The sequence below is a fragment of the Carassius gibelio genome, chromosome B16 (assembly GCF_023724105.1).
Source record: "Carassius gibelio isolate Cgi1373 ecotype wild population from Czech Republic chromosome B16, carGib1.2-hapl.c, whole genome shotgun sequence".
In the NCBI taxonomy this organism is placed as follows: Eukaryota; Metazoa; Chordata; class Actinopteri; order Cypriniformes; family Cyprinidae; genus Carassius; species Carassius gibelio.
The window spans coordinates 30,691,268-30,710,513 of record NC_068411.1 but is presented as its reverse complement, the minus strand read 5'-3'; the positions used below and the strand labels follow the sequence as shown (position 1 = coordinate 30,710,513).

The window sequence follows — 19,246 nt, the reverse complement described above, 5'->3', positions numbered from 1 at the left end:
TATATATATATATATATATATATATATATATATATATTTTTTTTTTTTTTTTTTTTTTTTTTTTTTGCCAGAACATAACATGTTTTTTTATGTTATGTTTTTGTTTATTATTATTATTATTATGTACTGTTTTTTTATCCTAATAAAAAAAAACCAACTGCAGTTAAGGAACACAATAAAAAAAATTAATTAAAAAAAATGGTACTGTGGATGGAAGTCTTCATATTAGTAATATAATAATTTCTGTAACACGTTGCATTCTACTGTAATGATAAACATAATATAAAGAAAACGAAAGTGTATTTTTTTCTGTTGAAAACTTTAATACAATAATTACAGAATAATAATGCAGAGCTCCGAGTAAAAACAGTCATTGTTTCATCAGTAGTGCACATCACTAGTGTTCAGCGGTGTCTGTACTTCAGGCTGGTGCCAGGTTGACGCCGCAGCACTTCATCGCCTTTATCAATGTCTTTAGGTTCATCATAAACTGTGGAGATGTGAAAGTCTTTTCTGGGCTTTTTAAGTGGAAGGTATGAGCTGAGCTTCTCTCCGTGATACCTGCAAATATTACAAAACAAAATGCATCAGTCATAAAAAGTGAGTAGGAATCATTCACTGATCATTTAAAGTTCTCACACCTTTGAGCGATATTTTTCCATGATTTTTACTGCATAGAGATTTGCTGCTCAAGAAACATTTCTGATTATTATCAATATTGAAAACAGTTGTGCTGCTCAATATTTTTGTAGAAACTGAGATGTATTACCATTCAATTGTTTGGGGTGTGCGTGTGTGTGTTTAATAGAAGATCATGTTTTTCTTCATAAATTTTGCATTAAAATGTGACCGTAAAGACATTTCTAATGTTACAAAAATTTATATTTGAAATAAGCGCATTCTTTTGAGCTTCCTATTCATCTGTGAATCCTGAAAAACACAATGTATCACAGTCCCACAAAAGTATTCAGCAGCACAGCTGTTTCACACATCCTCCGTGCACTCCTGACTCACCCGAAGCCTCTCTTACAGTTGGGATGCTGGCCTTCGTTCTCCAGTGCTTCCGACATTCCCCTCCGGCTGTTCCCGAGGCCTTCTCCCTCCCTCCAGCCCTGCTTCTCCATCACACGCCGGCCCACTCCCTACAACACACACACACACACAGATCAGCTTTGTTTTAATTACTGACAAAAAGTGTAAATATAAAATCAGAAAACTTAAAATATATTTAAAAGAAATATACACATTAAATCATACAATTATAAAATGGTCAATCTTAATTTATGAAAAACATTAACTAAAAAAAAAAATCTTATTAAATCTTATTAAAGAAATCTTATAAAATCTTAAAATCAAATGTATGAACAAAAGCTGTTTTGGTTTTAAAAATTTAAACGTAAATAAAATATACCAAATCTTACAGTGAATAAAAGGGGTTATGAACTGAGAAACCAAATTCCTCTTGATCTTTTGACTTGTAAGAGGTCACTGTACTCTAAAAACATTCTTTAGGTTTTAGAACTCAAATCTTTCTCAGTCTAAAAACAGCTGATATTGAAGGCAGTCTGCCAAATCGACAAGCCTGTGGAATGTTCTACTCTTGGATATAATAGTGTGGATAAACACCACCTATGAAGAAGATCTACATCACTGCCTGTTTAGCCCCGCCCACCAACTCTACATCACTGCCTGTTTAGCTCCGCCCACCAACTCAACATCAACGACTGTTTAGCCCCGCCCACCAACTCTACATCACTGCCTGTTTAGCTCCGCCCACCAACTCTACATCAACGACTGTTTAGCCCCGCCCACCAACTCTACATCACTGCCTGTTTAGCTCCGCCCACCAACTCAACATCAACGACTGTTTAGCCCCGCCCACCAACTCTACATCACTGCCTGTTTAGCTCCGCCCACCAACTCTACATCAACGACTGTTTAGCCCCGCCCACCAACTCTACATCACTGCCTGTTTAGCTCCGCCCACCAACTCTACATCACTGCCTGTTTAGCTCCGCCCACTAACTCTACATCACTGCCTGTTTAGCTCCGCCCACCAACTCTACATCACTGCCTGTTTAGCTCCGCCCACTAACTCTACATCACTGCCTGTTTAACTCCGCCCACCAACTCTACATCACTGCCTGTTTAGCTCCGCCCACCAACTCTACATCACTGCCTGTTTAGCTCCGCTCACCAACTCTACATCAGTGCCTTGAGAAAGAATAATGTTCCTAAATTGATGTTTCTTGATGTAAAAATCTTGATAATATTATAAGTCACCACATCATGTCACCACTATTTACATAGCACTTTTTACAATGGGGACTGTGTGAGAACAGAACAAATATAAAACAAAGTCAGTTCTTGACCCCTGTCAAACACGTCCAAACCTTCGTAAAGCGCTCAAAGCTGCCGATTTTCTGCTGGCGTCCCGGCAGACCCTCCAGACCGTCCCGCAGCCTCCTCTCAGAGCGCATGCGCACATAATCTCTGGAGTCCATATCTCCTCCGTCTGAGGAGAAACACACACAGTCACACACATGTCTGATGCTGCTCTTCTGTCACAGCGCTCACAATGATCTGATCACGAACCTGGGTCATAGTAGACGCTCATATCCACGTCCCAGTCGTCTGCTGTTTGCTCATCGAAATCTGTGCAAAATCAAAGAGAAAAGAGGAGCAATATTAATGAATACATGCTGGCATAAACTTGTCAGCTAGGCAAAATTATACTTAAAATGCTAGAATAACTTGTGACAGTCTTGATAAAATCAATATGAAATGTTTAAAATTACAAAACTAATAAATAATGTTTTATTCATAAAAGAGAAAATAGTGTTTGAGTTTCCAGGACTAATTACAAAAGCTGTATAATTTCCAGCTATTACTGTGAAGTTTATTAATCAAAGTTATATGAATATATGAATAGTTTATTGTATTTATAAGCATTCCCGAAAACATAAAAATGATACATGCAAAAATAAAATGATATAAAACATATTAACATTATATAAAATAAAATATGAGACAAATCTTAATTTCAGATAACAAATGTATAACTGTTAATATTACATTTATTTGAAACATTTAATGTAAATAAAACTACTAAAATACTTTATGAAATTTTTTTTTTTATAACTATTTAACTTTTAATTCCATATTCAAACTAAATAATAGTAATAAAAATATATTTAAAAAAAACGTTTTGAAATTAATTATAATTAATTTTATAAATAAATGTATGCAATTAGCTAATGCTTTTATTCAAAGCGTCTTACAATGCATTCAGGCTAATATTGTTTACCTAACAAAGAAAATTATAACAATAATAGATATTATTTATTAAAACATAATAAATATGTATAAAAAAATATTTATACATAATAATAAATAAAACGACAAATACAACAAAAACAAATCTTAGTTCATTAAAAATTCCATATATTTTTGTATTGGGATGGGATCAATTAAAATATTGGCATGGCATATAGATCTGCACTACTGGACCAACAGAAACCTTTCAGTATGAACTCAAAAAAGCTGTTTCTACCTCCTTCCTCCTCCTGCCAGAACTGAGCGTCTGTGTAGAAGACGAGGCCCGAGCCGCCCTTCTCCCACTTGAGCTCGATCTCCTCCTCAAACAGCCTCTCTTTAGAGCGCTCCTGACTGGTGACATCATCGTGGAGGGCCTCGTGACGCTCCCACTCCTCACACCGGTCATCATCCTGCCCAAAACACAGAAATCATACAGAACCTGCACCAAACACAGTTCATCCAGAACCAAAAACATCCTAAAGCCCCTTCACATCACTCAAATGCACGCAAGTCTTTAGAGCACAAGGCCATTTTTTTCATGTTTTAAATTATTTAATCTAATTTTCATGTTTGCAATTATTTACATTATTTTTTACAATTTGGTTAAAGATGACTTCAATAACTTTATGTGAAAAAATGCATCATTCTAGAATGAGCGAGGTGATTTTGTTGGAAAGCGTATGTGCATAAAAAATTATTTAATAAATGAATAAATTTAATGTAATATTTATCCTTTAAAACATGAAAAATAAAAAAACAAACAAATAAATAAACGGGGAAAGTGTTCAAATTAGGGATCCACGACATATATCGGCGACCATATCGGTATCGGCCGATAAATGTAAATTTTTCTGTTATCGTTATCGAACCGATAATAGTATTTGACCGATATCTTAGAGCCGATAAATAATGCATTATTTCCTGCAGAGACACTTCAGATGTGAACTGTTCACCATGATGGTTTTTAATTGCTTGAAATATCATTGGAAACACTTTGAAAAAGTGAATATTATATTATAATGAGATTATTATCTACTGAAAAATAACGTAACAAGAGCCCATCCACATGACTAGCACAGTTAAGTTCACTTTTGCATTTAAAGTCTTTTGTGCAATTATACATTGTAATTTTGTGTTTATTTTATGCATATAAATCAGATTTTTCTCATATAGAATACGTTTGGTTAAACTAAGAGGATTAATATATATATATATATATAACGCTACGAATGTTCCTCACAGGCTGCGATTCACAGCGTGTCAGTTATGCAGTGATGCGCTAATAAATTGTTTAGAAGAAAATTAATTGTAATATTTATTTAATAATAAAAGTAACCAAATAATAATAGACAGAAAATAACAGGCCTATATTAACTGGAAATGCCAAATACTTTTAATTATGACAATATTTAATGATTAATATCTCTGGCTATAGTCCTTACTTGATTGTCCTCTTTCAACACACTGCATCGTCTTATCGCCTAATTTATTAATTTTTTTTTTTACCAGTAAGTAATGTTGTCCAGTAACTTGCTTCCATTATTTAAGCATTATTTTATTTATTTGTGAGGCTGCTTTATGTTTGATTTATGCTGAAGTGTTTAATGCCTTGCAATGGTGAGACTTTTTTGGCAATCAGGCTCTCAATAATTATGTAAAAATGTGGATTTAGATTTATCGGCCAACATATCGGTTATCGGCTTTCATATTTAAAGAATCATCGGTAAAATGTTCATATCGGTGCATCACTAGTTCAAATATATAAAAGTAAATAAAAAATTGAAATGCATTATTTTATGGCTGAACAATTAGATAAAAAACAAGAAAAAATTTAAAGCGTTCACACTTTGGTTTGTTCTTTTCAGATATGATTTTTCATAGGCTACATTCCCTCTCTTTCTGATCCATTCAATATGACTATATAATTATAATAATGGATTAATAAATTAGGTTTTACATAAATTAATTTGATAAATTATATAAATTCCAATAATAACAATAACATTAAAAACTAAATGAATTAATATCTATATTAAAATATTAATATAAAATGATAAATCTTTATTTATAAAAAAAACTTTACTTTATTTTAATTCAATTGCAGCCTGTGCTATATGACAACCGCACAAAGCCATATCACAACATAAATGTGATTATTTTATCATGCAGCCGTAACTCACATCATCAGGGTCGGACAGCTCCTCTTCACTTCCTGCATCCTTTGACTCTTGATTGACAAGTGGAGAACTGGGCGGGTCCTCTTCATCTGTCTCTGAGCCTGTTGGGGGCGTGTCCATATCGACTGTCTGTGAGCTTGTGGGTGTGTCCTTAGCTACCGTCTGTGAGCTTGTGGGCGTGTCCTTATCTACCGTCTGTGAGCTTGTGGGCGTGTCCTTATCTTCTCTCAGTGAACTTGTGGGCGTGTCCTTATCTTCTCTCAGTGAACTTGTGGGCGTGTCCTTATCTACCATCTGTGAGCTTGTGGGTGTGTCCTTAGCTACCGTCTGTGAGCTTGTGGGCGTGTCCTTATCTACCGTCTGTGAGCTTGTGGGCGTGTCCTTATCTACCGTCTGTGAGCTTGTGGGCGTGTCCTTATCTTCTCTCAGTGAACTTGTGGGCGTGTCCTTATCTTCTCTCAGTGAACTTGTGGGCGTGTCTTTATCTACCATCTGTGAGCTTGTGGGCGTGTCCTTATCTACCGTCTGTGAGCTTGTGGGCGTGTCCTTATCTACCGTCTGTGAGCTTGTGGGCGTGTCCTTATCTACCGTCTGTGAGCTTGTGGGTGTGTCCTTATCCACCGTCTGTGAGCTTGTGGGCGTGTCCTTATCATCTCTCTGTGAGCTTGTGGGCGTGTCCTTATCTTCTCTCTGTGAGCTTGTGGGCGTGTCCTTATCGTCTCTCTGTGAGCTTGTGGGCGTGTCCTTATCTTCTCTCTGTGAGCTTGTGGGCGTGTACAGGCGGCTGGGCCTCGAGATCTCGACTCCTCCGGCGGTGAAGACGCTCTCCTCCGAGGGGCTCACGGTGGCCGTATTGTGATACATGTAGGGCACATTCCCGTAGCGGCGACTCGAGCCCGTCTTGGGGAACGTGAGCCCTAGTTTGCGGATGAGCCGCGGCGGGAGACGGCAGGACTGGATGAGCTCCAGGAAAACACTGACAGGGGTGCCAACGTTCCCGGCCGGCATGAGAGAGGGCGGATTGAGCTCCGGCAGGCCCTTGAGGTCCGACAGTGTGAAGTGCTCTGATTGGGCGACGTGCCGTCTCATCTCGGACTTCGTCTTGTACGGGAATGAATCATGCTCTATAAACACAGATAAAATATGATGATTATAAAACAACCTGGACATTGGTAAGACAGGTGTTAGTTTACATGACATCTTAATCTTTCAGGGTGTGATGTGACCAGGTGATGACCCTTGACCTTTACCCATAATTCACATGTTCCCTTTGAAATGTATATATATAAATATATATATATATATATATATATATATATATATATATATATATATATATATACATATACACACAATTATACATTTTTATTTATCTAAATGTATCAAAATTTACGTTTTTTTTATTATATGACATTCAAACGTAAACCAAATGATAAAAAAAAAATATTTATTTGACTGAATAACAAAATACATGTTAAATCTTAACTTATGAACACATTTTAATGATGAAAAATAGATAAATTAATCTTAATTTATTAAAAAAAAGTCCTTTAATTTTTCAGTTTAAATATAAAAATTTAAAGGGAAAGCAGAAATAAGAACAACTGCTATTTATATATTATATTTTTTTATTTGACTGAATAACAAAATACATAAATGTAAACTTTACATATTAAATCTTAACTTATGAACAAATTTTAATTACGAAAAAAGTATTTTAATTTTCAGTGTTTAAATATAAAGTGAAACTGAAGTAAAATTTTTATAAAAAATAAAAAATTTAACAATAAAGCATACATCTTACCATATAAAAAGTACATATATTTATTTATTTGTGTGGTGTATGGGCCAGTAAAAATATTTAAAGGGAAAGCAGAAATATGAACAACTGCTATTTATAGTCGAGGACTTTTATTTTGGCAGCGCACTCACCGGCCTGCTCCGATACTCTGACTCTCCGGATCAAACACTTTCTCCTCAGCCAGTTTCCTTTAGAGTCGATCCAGTGGTTCCCCAAATACATCTTCACGAATCTGTCCGATTCCCGAGAGCGAACTGATACCACACAACAACAAGTTTTCACCTCCGCGCTCTTCTCGCGAGATCCGTTATTGTCCGCCGTCTGCAAGCGAAGCTCCGGTCGATGGCGGTAATGGAAACACGCGAAGCCTTTACTCTCGACAAACTGACTGAAATAGTTCCTCAGCTCTGCGGATCGGAACTGAGCGGGAATGTTGTTTACAACGAAAAACGTCACCTCTTCTGACGCCGCCATACTTCAGACTGCGAAGTGCGAACTCGTGATCCACATCCGGCTGAGAGACGCAACGCGGAAGTTGTTACAAAATAAAAGCATGACATAACATACAGTACTGAAATGTAAACATAAAGGTGTAGAAAGTTAAAATGTGTCCCCAGGAGCACAAAACCAATCATGAGGGTCAGCTTTGCGAGTTCTCAAATTTTTGTAATACAGTGTATTGATAAATACTATTAAAAAGTAACATATAAAAAATACCATAGGATTAAATCTGAATAAATGTTTTTTTTTTTTGCCAAGACACTTACCTAAATGGACTTTAATTGCATTTCTCAAGGTACACATTTTGATTAAAAACCTAAATAAAATGAATCTACATTTATTATTATGATGTTTGACCAGAAAATAAAGTGAATAAACCTCTTTGCCATCAGGTATAGTGCATTGTGTCACGTTACAAGAAAGACAAAATGCTTAACATGATCAGAAAATACAGCAATAAAGACTTCACAAAACAAAAGGAACATGTGTTATTATAAAAACTACCCTTTTATTAAAATATATTTCCAAAATCATTTCTGTGTTGTCATGAAGAAGAAAAAACAAAACGGTATTTTCCCTTTGTGTTTGTAATATCTAATCTTAGATCAACTCTGGCACTGTACAGATGCATAGGAACGAGTGCCAGAACTATTGCTTTGATTATATCGCTATTCATAGTCATATTTGGTGTTTCTCCACATCTCAAGCTCTTCAAATGAAAGGCGTCTTCTGCTACTGATCCCTAAACTTGATCCCGTCATCCTTAACCCATACAAGTGTGAATGGATAATAGCTATAAATGTTCATTCTTAGGTGAAGTATTGTTCTGAAGCACTTTGTTTCGTTCTGCTGGATATTTTTAAGTGTCATCATCAGTCTGGTCCACTAATAAGCAAGCACCTCTCTGTTTTAGTGCGGTGTGTCCAGAGAGACGGAGAGTCTGAAGGCCAGAGGAACGTGATCTGTGAGTCCAGCCAGCTGTGTCACGTACGTCATCTCCTCCAGCTCCTGAAACACAGCACACACTTCAGATATTTACAGCTTTCATCTAAAGTGACATTCAGGCTATAGACTTTCTTCCCCCTGGGAATTAAACCCATGACATGCAGTGCTCTACCACTGAGCCACAGGAACAATACTTCATGGCACCAACAACAAAATGAAAAATCTACTAAAATGTGGCCCAAATATATTCAGATATTCATGCTAAATATATGTTGCAAACAGGGAAGCTCAATGAAATATAGCTAATTTATTTCAGATTTTCTGATGTCGTGTTCATATGTTTCTGTTGTTTTTAAATGTATATACATACATATTTTTATTAATTTTATTTTAGTACATAAAAAAAGTTGCATTGGAAACTAGCTGAAATAAAATAAGTAGAATTTTTCGAAATATTTGATTTCAGTTCATTAACATTTATTTTATTACAAGTAACTATATATATATATATATATATATATATATATATATATATATATATATATATATATATATATATTATCCGTCAAAATTTTTATGTTTTTTATATAATGAGCTCATCAAGGCTGCATTTATTTGATTAAAAATACAGGTAAAAAAAAATTATATTGTGTAATATTGATGTCAAATAATGTGTTTCTTTTTTAATATACATTGTAAAATATAATTTATTTCTGTGATGCTCCGCTGTATTTTCAGCATCATTCCTCCAGTCTTCAGTGTCACACATGATCTTCAGAAATCATGAAAATATGATGATTTATTATCAGAGCTGAAACTTGATATTGCTTCAATGTTTTTTTTTTTTTTTTTAACATCTGATACTCTTTTTCAGGATTCTTTCATGCATAAGAAGTTAAAAAGAAGAGCGTTTATTTAAATTATGAATATTTTCTAACTATATACACTAGAGTTCAAAAGTTTGGGGTCAGTATACTTTTATTTTATTTATAAAATGTATTATTTATTTTACAGTTATATACCATATTTTTCGGACTATAAGTCGCATCAGTCCAAAAATAGGTCATGATGAGGAAAAAAACATAAGTCGCATTTATTTAGAGCCAAGAGAAAACATTACCGTCTCCAGCCGCCAGAGGGCGCTCTATGTCTTCAGTGTAGACTACAGGAGACCTGAGCAGCATAGAGCGCCCTCTCCTGGCTCTAGACGGTAATGTTTTCTCTCTGTTCATGTTAAATTAATTTTTATAAATAAGTCGCACCTGACTAGAAGTCGCAGGACCAGCCAAACTATGAAAAAAAGTGCAACTTATAGTCCGGAAAATACGGTATATATATATATATCGATCTAGATTTTTTCTTGCCATTTGAGATGTTCTGTGGCAAGTGTACTTGTATTGAGTATTGAAGCATAGAAAGGAAGCGCACAGTTTTGCCGTTGCTGGAGACTGAGCTCTCTCGATACAGGAGGTAATCCAGCCGGCGTCCCGTCCAGGGCTCATCAGGCTCAGGATAGACCAGAGGAACACCTTCGACCGCCACCGGAGGAGAAATATAGTCCTTACGCAGCTCCTCAGTCTCCAGAGTCCTGCAGAGACCATCAGACACCCATCAGATCACAACACACATAACCTTATGAAAGAACATCCCAGGTGTCTCACCGCTGCAGGCTGTCGGGGTTCCTCATGTTCTCATCGTACAGCGTGGGCTGCTCCAACAGGGTTCCTACAAACAACACCAACACAAGCTTTGCTGGTCAACTATTTACATTTGGAATTTAATTAAAATAAATAAATAAATAAATAAATAAATAAATAAATAAATAAATAAATAAATAAATAAATAAATAAATAAAAATAATAATATTATATATATATATATATATATATATATATATATATATATATATATATATATATATTTTTTTTTATTTATTTATTTATTTAAATATATATGTAATTACACTTGTCAACAATTTACAATTACATACAATAAATAGTGAATAAAAAAACAACACAACATCCTAATACCCAAACTACATTTTTATATTGATTTTTAAAAATAAATAAAAACGAAAACAGCAATTTCAAATATTTTTAAATTTTTAAAATGTAACAATGGATTAAAAAAAAATCTGTAACACTGCATCAAGTAAATAAAAATTTTAAAATCAGTAATAGCCTACCTACATTTTAAAATTGGGGAAAAAAAGAAAGTCATTAAAAATTAAAAACAACAATATCCTAATAGTAACAGCAGACCAGCAGTATAATCTTATTATTATTGAAATACTAGTGTTTTTATTAATATTTTTAATCGGTTGCATTAACAATTTTCTGTTATTTTAATTATAGTTAACATTATGTTGTGCGTTTTTGTCAATTTTAGTATTTCCTTTTTTATTAAATACCTCTTTATTAATATTATATGTCGTTTTATTTTTTTTATTATTTTTTTTGTATTTATTTCATTTTTAGTTTTAGTTATTTCAAGTATATCAAGTTAAACTAAATTAAAATTAATTGGAAAATTATTAATTGGAAAAAAATGTAACTGAAAAAATAATTATATATATATATATATATATATATATATATTTTTTTTTTTTAAGTCAATATTTTTTTTTTAAAGTAATAGGTTTCTTTAAATGGTTTTAATTTTAGTTTCAGCTTTAGTTTACTACAACACTGCCTGCATTCAACCCACATTTTTAAACTAAAAGCAAAAATAATAGTAAAAATATAAATAATAATAAAACAACATCATTTCAGTCATATCGAACCAAAATATAAATAAATAATGGGGAAAAAAACACCATAAGTTTTATTCAACCATGTAGCTGAGGAACAGAAACTGAAACTTTCCACTCAGAAACACAGATTTTCTTTCCAGGAACTGTGCATGAATGTGAGTGGGCAGTAATTGAGTGTGTTACCGATGACCCAGGGCTTCTCTCGGCCGGCTGCGGCTCTGCAGGGATCCGTGTACTCCTCAAACACACTGTGGCTTTGCTCCAACCTGTCGTCTGAAAACACACAGACACCTGAACATCCTTCCTCAACGTCTGCATAAACACTGTGTGTGTGTGAGTGTGTGTGTGTGTGCGTGCGTGTGTGTACCAGGAGAGCAGTTGTCAAAGTTAAAGTCTCCACAGAGCACATCAAACATCACCATCTCATCTTCTCGTCTGGTCACTGCCTGGAACTCATTGATCCATTTGGTCACCATGTTCAGCTGCTCGAAGCGAACGGCTCCTTCCCCTGAGCAGCAAACACGTGCATGCATGCATAAATAAATGCAATTACTGTATATATAAAACAATACAACTCAAGTATTCGAAAACCAATTCTTATTGACCACTGAGATTCTAGACAATTTAGTTGCATTGGATTAGAATGCATTACACATTGCATTATCCAAAAATCAATATTCTGTTAATTATCCATTCATCCTCATGTTGTGATTTTATTTCTTGCTATCATTTGACTTCAGAATAATCATATATAAAGTACAATACAGTACAAAGAGTAGAATATAAATGCAAGTCATTTGGATTATTGTTGTGATGCTTTTATGACACTTTAATGTTGCTTTGTCCTTTTTGTATGTAGCAGACGTGGACGTTGTGAGCGGATGATAAAATAGTTATTAATTAAATAATATTTAATTATTAATTAAAATTAAAATAAAATTAATTTAAATTAATTATATAATTAAATACAATTTATTAAATAAATAAAATTTAAATAAATGTAAATAATTAAAATTAAATTAAATAATTAATACAAATTAAATTAAATGAATTAAATAGTGAATAAACATTTAAATTAAATATTTTAAATAATTAAAAAAAATGGGGGGAAAAAAGATTAAATATGTACAAATTAATTATATTAAAAAAAAATACGATATGCCTGACATCTGAGAACCTTAAAAATTAAAATTAGAAATTTGTTTTTCCCTTCTAATATATATATAATATATATATATATACACACACACATTTTTTCAGCTTTATTTCAATTAACAAAACCTTCTAAAAGATTTAATCCATGAAAATAATCCTTTACAGAATAAATAACAGGTTTAAAATGACATCAAAGTGAATAAATAAACAGTATTTTAACTCTCCAAGTGAACTATTTCTGTAAATGCATCACTTGCCTTCAGGAGCGTGCAGGTGAGTGCAGTTAATATACCCCACCATTCTCTTTTCACCTTTCTGCAACCCAATTTCCACCTAGTGAGAAAATTACATTTTTACTTTGTTAGTTTCCGAACCTTTATACATTTTTGATGAACTGTCCCTTTAAATCGGATATCGTACCTTTACAGTGAGCAGTCCTTTAGCAGCTAGAGCGTCTTCTCCTCGTCCGTTGGGAAAGCAGCGGTACTCGGCCTCCATCACGGGAAAGCGACTAGCGAGGAACAAACCGCTGTTAAAAAACTTAAAAGACGAGCACGCTCCAGCCGGGTGGCAGGCGTAGACGCCGACGTCGTAGAGCACGTGTCCGTAGAGCGGAGCTAGCGCTCGCGTGAGCTTCATAGCAGCTCGCTTATCGAACACCTCCTGGAGACACACGACGTCCACGGAGGACGGGAACAGAGCGGACACTTCCACCGGGACGTCGGCGGGCCGAGGCGGATGCTTGTGCGGGTTGGGAATGCCGTCGGCTTCGGGAACATCTTCCGTCTGATTGGTCGCGAAAACGTCGATGGATCCGTACGAGGATGGCGGCGGTTGTGGGATGAAACTGTTGGAGGGCGTAACAACGCCGCAGCTGCTGGGAGAATCGACGAAAATACGGATGTGAGGGCGGGTGACGCCTTGGACGATGCTTTTCCCGATGTACGCCGCGCGTTTTTGTGTGTGCCCGAGGTTGTTGAAGCGTGCAACGCCGTCGGGAAGCAGACACAGGTTTCCCGTCACAAACCCAAAGCTGACTTTCCCCGTCTCTTCCCATCTAGCATTCCGGTCCTCCATAGGAATGATCTGCTCTTGACGGTGATACGCGAACGGCCGGCGTACGGCCTGCAGCGGCGCCCACAGCACGAACCCCAGCAGCGCGAACGGCGTGGAGATCACGAACAGGACGAAGAAGAGGACGGAGCCGAAGACGACCTGGAGCGGGTGGAGGTAGCACTCCATCTCGCGCCGCCACATGCGCTCCAGACTGGTGGAGATGCAGACGGCGAGGAGACGGTCCAGGAACCAGAAACAAGGGAAGATCAGACCCCATCCTACGGCATGGAGGCCTTCCAGGAAGAAATTGGGGAAAGGAGACGCTCTCAAAGACATGCCTCAGCGCCGCACGCCAGTGACGGACACCTTCACATCTCAGATCCTCCACACAAGCGCGGGAACTCTGGAAAACACAAACACGAGGGAAACTTGTTAGGAAAGATAAAAATATACCCCAGAGACTTAAAACTGGTTTTGTGAAGCAGGGACACACATATGGTTTATCCACGTTCTACTTATTATAATTTTCATTATAATAAAGTATATTTACAATGCAATGATAAGTGAGTTTGGAATAAAACATTATTATTCTGACAACATGACATTTTTATGACTTAAATGTGGGGTTTTTTTAGGGACAAGAGGTTCATAAGTGCTTCTCGTGTTTGAGGAGATGTAAAAAAATCGGAACAAGAATTCTACAAAAAAAATAATTTTACTACAACTAAATATAAAATAAATAAAACAACTGTCAAAAAATATAGAGAGAGTCGTTTTAAAATAATAATAATAAATTACTGTGTTATTAATTTACTTGAAAATAAATACATAAACACAATACAATTAATTACGTAAAATCGCTTTGTTGCAGAGTAAACATTTTCTCTTTTTATTTTAGTTTTCCGTGAATAACTAAAATGACTAAAACAAGTAAAAAAAATATTTAATAAATTAAAAATAAATTTACATTAATTAAAACTACAATTAAAAAAACGTTTTAAAATGTTAAGTAAAAGACTATATTTTAACTACCGTATTTTCCGGACTATAAGTCGCACTTTTTTTCATAGTTTGGCTGGTCCTGCAGGTGCAACTTATTTATAAAAATTAATTTGACATGAACCGAGAGAAAACATTACAGTCTCCAGCCACCAGAGGGCGCTCTATGCTGCTCAGTTCTCCTGTAGTCTACACTGAAGACATAGAGCGCCCTCTGGCGGCTGGAGACGGTAATGTTTTCTCTTGGCTCTAAATAAATGCGACTTATAGTCCAATGTGACTTTTATGTTTTTTTCCTCGTCATGACGTATTTTTGGACTGATGCGACTTATACTCAGGTGCGACTTATAGTCAGAAAAATACGGTAGTCAGTGAGTTGCATAAAAGGCGGTTATTATCATTAACTAAACTTAAAACTGTAAAAACCTTTTTGTTACTTAAAATAAAAGCTATCTAGTTGTCAAGGGGATTTCTCATTTTTCTTTAGTTTAACTTGATGTGTTGAAATAACTAAACCTAAAATTAAAATATTAAAGTAGAGACAAATAGAAGATATGAATAAAAGTGCAAAAACATAAAATACAAAATGATTTATATTATTTATAAGATCTGAAATGAAAACTAATCTGAACAACTGAATGACTATAGTCTGTCTTAACAGAAGCTGTAGAAAAAGAAGCTCTTATTCATCCCCTTTAAACACTAAAGTGACAGTAAAAGTGTGTAAAACAGTCTTGATCTACCTCTGGGTGCAGCTAAAGTCAGTTGGTGACAGTGAGCTGCTCCTTTCAGTTCATTTCAATGCTATTATTCAGTGAATGGCTTTGACAAACACAGAGACGTCGCAGGCTGCTGAACAGGAGAAACATGTTTTCTTAACCTTTACTTTGGTTGAGATGGATTTCCATGCATCCACTGATGTCCATTAAACCAGTTTCTCTTCTAAACTGGAGGTTTTCATCTTCACATTCAACAAAACTCATCACAGAGCTGCTGCGGTCACGTTTATTGCATTACATATTCTTGTAATAAAACTACCTATTTTCTAAATGCACTGTATTGATCTTAATATAAAGGATTACTCCATGCATACATTTTATTTTTTTATGTTCTAGCCTTATAATACGCAAAATTATGAATTACAAAATGTCGGCCATAAATTTTACATTTAAATTTATGCATTTAGCTGATGCTTTTATGCAAATGACTAGCACTGTATTAAAGGGAGGCATTTTCTCAATACAGACATTCCCTAGGAATCAAATGCATGAACATTATGGCAATCTTAATTAACATATATGTATATTTGACCCTGGAGAACAAAATCAGTTTGAATGAAGTCTCTGGGGTATATTTGTAGAAATAGACAACAATAAATTTTATGGGTCAAAACTATCAGTTTTTCTTTTATACCAAAAATCATTAGGATATTAAGTAAAGATCATGTTCCATGAAGATATTTTGTAAATTTCCTACCGTAAATATATCAAAACTTAATGTTTGATTAGTAATATGCATTGCTAAAAACTTCATTTGAACAACTTTATAGATGATTTTATCAATATTTAGATTTTTTTTGCTCCCTCAGATTCCAGATTTTCAAATAGTTGTATCTCAGACAAATATTGTCCTCCGAACAAACCACACATCACTGGAGAGATGATTTATTCAGCTTCAGATGATGCATAAATCTCAATTGAAATTTAAATTATGACTGGTTTTGTGACCCAGGGTCACATATGTTTTATATTTTTTTATAGATTTGTATTTTTTTTGGCCAAAATATACACATTTTATATGTGTTGTGTGCAATTACTGAAAACATATGTGGTGTAAACCTTCACATATAAAATATATTTCACAATGTATTGGTAAGAAAAAAAATGCATTTCCAATTTTATAGTAGCCTAGTTAGTCTAAATGCAAATGTAGGTGGAAAAGCCTACAATCAACACTAGTAAATATATATTTATTTTTAATAAAAACATTTAAATATATATTTGAAAAAAATATATGAATAGAGAGAAATCTATGTCTATACATGTACACACACACAAATATATTCTGTAAATACAGGAACATGAAGCCCCAAAATAGTGTTTCTTCATTAGCTAGACTCTTCTGTCTGTCTAATCTCACTCACAGGGCTCTCTGAACTCACACATAACAGCCACGCCCAGAACTACAGGACGTGATGACGTCATCCAACAGAGATCCACCAGAGGATCTCATCTCAGTTCATTTCCCTTCATCAATGACCCTGATGTCCAGTACTGAAGACTCTAGAGATTGGAGGTTTACAGCGGTAGTTAAACCGTCCGCACACTGACTGGATTAATACGAATAGATTTATCGATCGAGAGCATTTAATGAAGTAATCGATACACGGATCAATAGTGAAATCAACACGCACTCCACGCGCGTGCTGGTGACGTCTTCGGCCATCTGCGCCTATTGCTCAGATTACGATTATTATTCACTCGCGACTGATTTTCGCGTGTGATCACGTGTCAACGGTCAGAGTTTACCTGTCTGTGTGTCTGTCACTCACCTGAGCGGGGTTTGTCGTGAACGCGTGCTGATGTTGCAGCTCATCACGGTCCGTTCGTTCACCGGACAGCTTTCTGATTCACCGAACGCGGTTTACGTGGCTCTCCTGCAGCTCCTGTGCCTCCAGCGGTTTTGACGCGCGCGCGTACGGTATAATGGGTCATGCGCGTGCCCGAACACATCCCCGCGCCTGCATGTGCGCGCCTCCGCAGGAAAAAAAACTGACTTTACTTCCTGGAGGTTTGGGGCCCAAGAGGTCCCTGTGCTGTGAAGCCGGATAAAACGAGCTACTCTTTTGCTAAAGCATTACAAATACACTTAATAATTTGTCTATTATTAAAAAAAAAAAAAAAAAAAAAACGTATTGACTTGTTTATTATTATTATTTTTATTACATATTGTATAAATATTAATCAACAATACTTAAATGTTCAAAGTGCCTTAGCAATATATCTACAAAAATGATGTTAATATTTATATACTTATATACTTATATTTATACTTATTTATATACAAGTTGTTGGTATTACTGAATTCATAAATACATGGACATGTCCGAGCAATTTTTACCAATTTACATTTTTTCTGTATTATTTTTACAGTTGTAATGAAAGGAGTCAACAAATATCTGTTAAGTCTATAAAGATTTAAAGTTTATAGACTTAAAACCTAAATAGCTTGAATATATATATATGTATATATGTGTGTGTGTGTGTGTGTGTGTGTGTATTATCATTATTATTTTTTTTAAGACTTACAACTATCATATTATAAATAATTAAAAAAACCTATATTTTATTTATTTGTTTTAACTGAGAGAAAAAAAGCATTTTAAGATCCATAAAATCACACACTTCATCTTTAAAGTCAACACAACAATACTGTCTAATTTTCCTGTTGCTGGCTTGCAATGCTAAATAAATGGCAGATTTTTTTAAAATATTTGGTAGATTCTTTTAAATATTTAAACATTTATTTATATTTATATTTTCATTCTTTATTTTAGTTACAGTTTTGTTAATTTAATAATTAAATGTAATTTTTTGGTTTTATTTATTAATTTATTTGTTTATAAAACCCCTACATTTTTCATATAGGGTTTTATTTTTATTATTACAATATAACTTTTATTTTACAATTGCCAGCATGCAACACTGAATTAATGGTTCATGCAATAATTTAAGTTATTTAAGTTTTTGTAATTTTGTTGCCAGATTAACCGCCAGGACACAGAAGAAAAGTTCAAATTCAGATCATTTTGCAGTTTAAATTGTGTGCATAATTAGGGTTTAAATTGTGCTGAAGAGATGCTTGAAATAAGTTGTAGACAAATGTGATCTGTGCACATGCATGGTTAAAAATAAAATAAAAGTTACGTTTTTTTGAGTTGGAGTGGATTGTGAAAAACAATAAACCTCATGAAACTCAAATATAAGAAACGTTTCCTTAGTGTCACGTTTTTTGATCAATGCATCATTGCCTTGCCCTGTTACTCGTGTTTTGGCAAGTTATGACCACATCTCTGTCTAATAAAAGCTTGCAGATAGATCTGCACATCTTGTCTCATCAGCTCCCTTGTTACAGAACTAAAATTCTAACATATATTTCCCAAGACTGGGTGCAGGAGAGATTAAAAATACGTGCATTTACATAAGAAGCCACACATTTAATATTATGCATTATATTTACAGCATCTGGACTATTTCTGCTCTCACCTCACAACCTTTATATTTACTGTACACATACATTTACCATTATGTCAAAAAAATAAAAACTTTAAAAAAAATGTGTTAAAGGTCCCGTTCTTCGTGATCCCATGTTTCAAACTTCAGTTAGTGTGTAATGTTGTTGTTAAAGTATAAATAATATCTGTAAAATTCTAAAGCTCAAAGTTAAATGCCAAGCGAGATATTTTATTTAACAGAATTTGCCTACAACGAACGACCCGTTTGGACTACACCCCTCTAGTTCCTGCAGTAATGACGTCACTAA

At 34.7% G+C, this 19,246-nt stretch overlaps 2 protein-coding genes across 2 annotated transcripts; both read right to left on the bottom strand.

Moving 5' to 3' along the window:
• Positions 1–302: 302 nt before the first annotated feature.
• Positions 303–7,822, bottom strand: gpatch3 (G patch domain containing 3). Its single transcript, XM_052578558.1, has 7 exons — positions 7,428–7,822; positions 5,499–6,619; positions 3,554–3,728; positions 2,596–2,655; positions 2,394–2,515; positions 1,015–1,142; positions 303–561 (listed from the first exon to the last, which is right to left on the bottom strand). Exons 1-7 carry the CDS (start codon positions 7,768–7,770, stop codon positions 405–407), a joined length of 2,106 nt encoding a protein of 701 aa, XP_052434518.1. The 5' UTR covers positions 7,771–7,822; the 3' UTR covers positions 303–404.
• A 463-nt stretch (positions 7,823–8,285) lies between these two features.
• Positions 8,286–17,440, bottom strand: smpd5 (sphingomyelin phosphodiesterase 5). Its single transcript, XM_052578559.1, has 8 exons — positions 17,256–17,440; positions 13,070–14,108; positions 12,907–12,982; positions 11,862–12,002; positions 11,678–11,767; positions 10,404–10,467; positions 10,171–10,330; positions 8,286–8,805 (listed from the first exon to the last, which is right to left on the bottom strand). Exons 2-8 carry the CDS (start codon positions 14,039–14,041, stop codon positions 8,707–8,709), a joined length of 1,602 nt encoding a protein of 533 aa, XP_052434519.1. The 5' UTR covers positions 14,042–14,108; positions 17,256–17,440; the 3' UTR covers positions 8,286–8,706.
• Positions 17,441–19,246: the final 1,806 nt, after the last annotated feature.